The 961-nt window shown below is 54.4% G+C and overlaps 1 protein-coding gene across 1 annotated transcript in view; it reads left to right on the top strand.

The window, feature by feature from the left end:
* The window catches only part of amx2 (copper amine oxidase), a gene marked incomplete at both ends in the record, with an annotated part of 8,515 nt that overhangs the window by 4,757 nt on the left and 2,797 nt on the right, over positions 1–961 (top strand). The window contains one exon of the mRNA XM_002953818.1: positions 673–836. Coding sequence (XP_002953864.1) covers positions 673–836 — 164 coding nt within the window. The remainder of the gene's footprint in view (positions 1–672; positions 837–961) is intronic.

Raw genomic sequence — 961 nt, 5'->3', positions numbered from 1 at the left:
CTCTCTACCTCTTCCCCTCCCCCCCCGGCTCTCCCCGCCCTTTCCCCGGTCTCCCCCCCCTCCGCCGGTACGGCTCCCCCAGGCAAATAAACCCTCCCTCCCCCATGTCCCCTTGCGCGGCACCCCCCCAAGCCCCATCCCTGATCCCGCCCCCCTCGCAACCTATCCCCTCAACCTCCCTCTCGACCTCCCTACCACCCCCACCACCTCAAAACCCCCCTCCGCGCCTCGACACCCTATCCCCTTATCCCCTATGTATGTATGTATGTATGTATGTATGTATGTATGTATGTATGTATGTATGTATGTATGTATGTATGTATGTATGTATGTATGTATGTATGTATGTATGTATGTATGTATGTATGTATGTATGTATGTACGTCGCAGGTATCGGATGCTCTATCCAGTCACGATCCTGATCCTCCTAGGGCCCTCCCCAACACACATACATACACATACACATACACATACACATACACACACACACACACACGCACGCCACCCGACTAACGAGCAAGTAGTCATAATGGATTTGCAGCGCCGTGACACGGCCCCCCCCCTCCTGTACCCCCCGGTCCTCGTTATCAACTGTCATCTCCACCCCGCCCCGCAAAAATCCGTACGCCCGCTCATTCGTCGACGGTTGTGTACCGCCAAACGACGTAACAGCACTGGGACTGCCGTACAAACCATGCCGAGGTCCGCCGCTCCCGTCGTCTGGTCGTATCTATGGTATCCACATTCATGAATTACGAATACGCGTTGTACTGGTACTTCTACCAGGACGGATCTATTCATTTCGTACTCAAGCTTACGGGGATTTTGTCTACCAGGTGCGGGTTCGTCGGTATGTATGTATCTGTATGTGTGTGTGTGTGTTTTACACAAGACCCGACGGGGCGTCATGCTCTCTGTCTGGGGGCCGGAGAAGGGTTATGGGGGGTAGTGCGGGAGTCAG

Source organism: Volvox carteri (assembly GCF_000143455.1).
Source record: "Volvox carteri f. nagariensis unplaced genomic scaffold VOLCAscaffold_38, whole genome shotgun sequence".
Classification (NCBI taxonomy): Eukaryota; Viridiplantae; Chlorophyta; class Chlorophyceae; order Chlamydomonadales; family Volvocaceae; genus Volvox; species Volvox carteri.
This window is presented reverse-complemented; position numbering and strand designations above follow the sequence as displayed.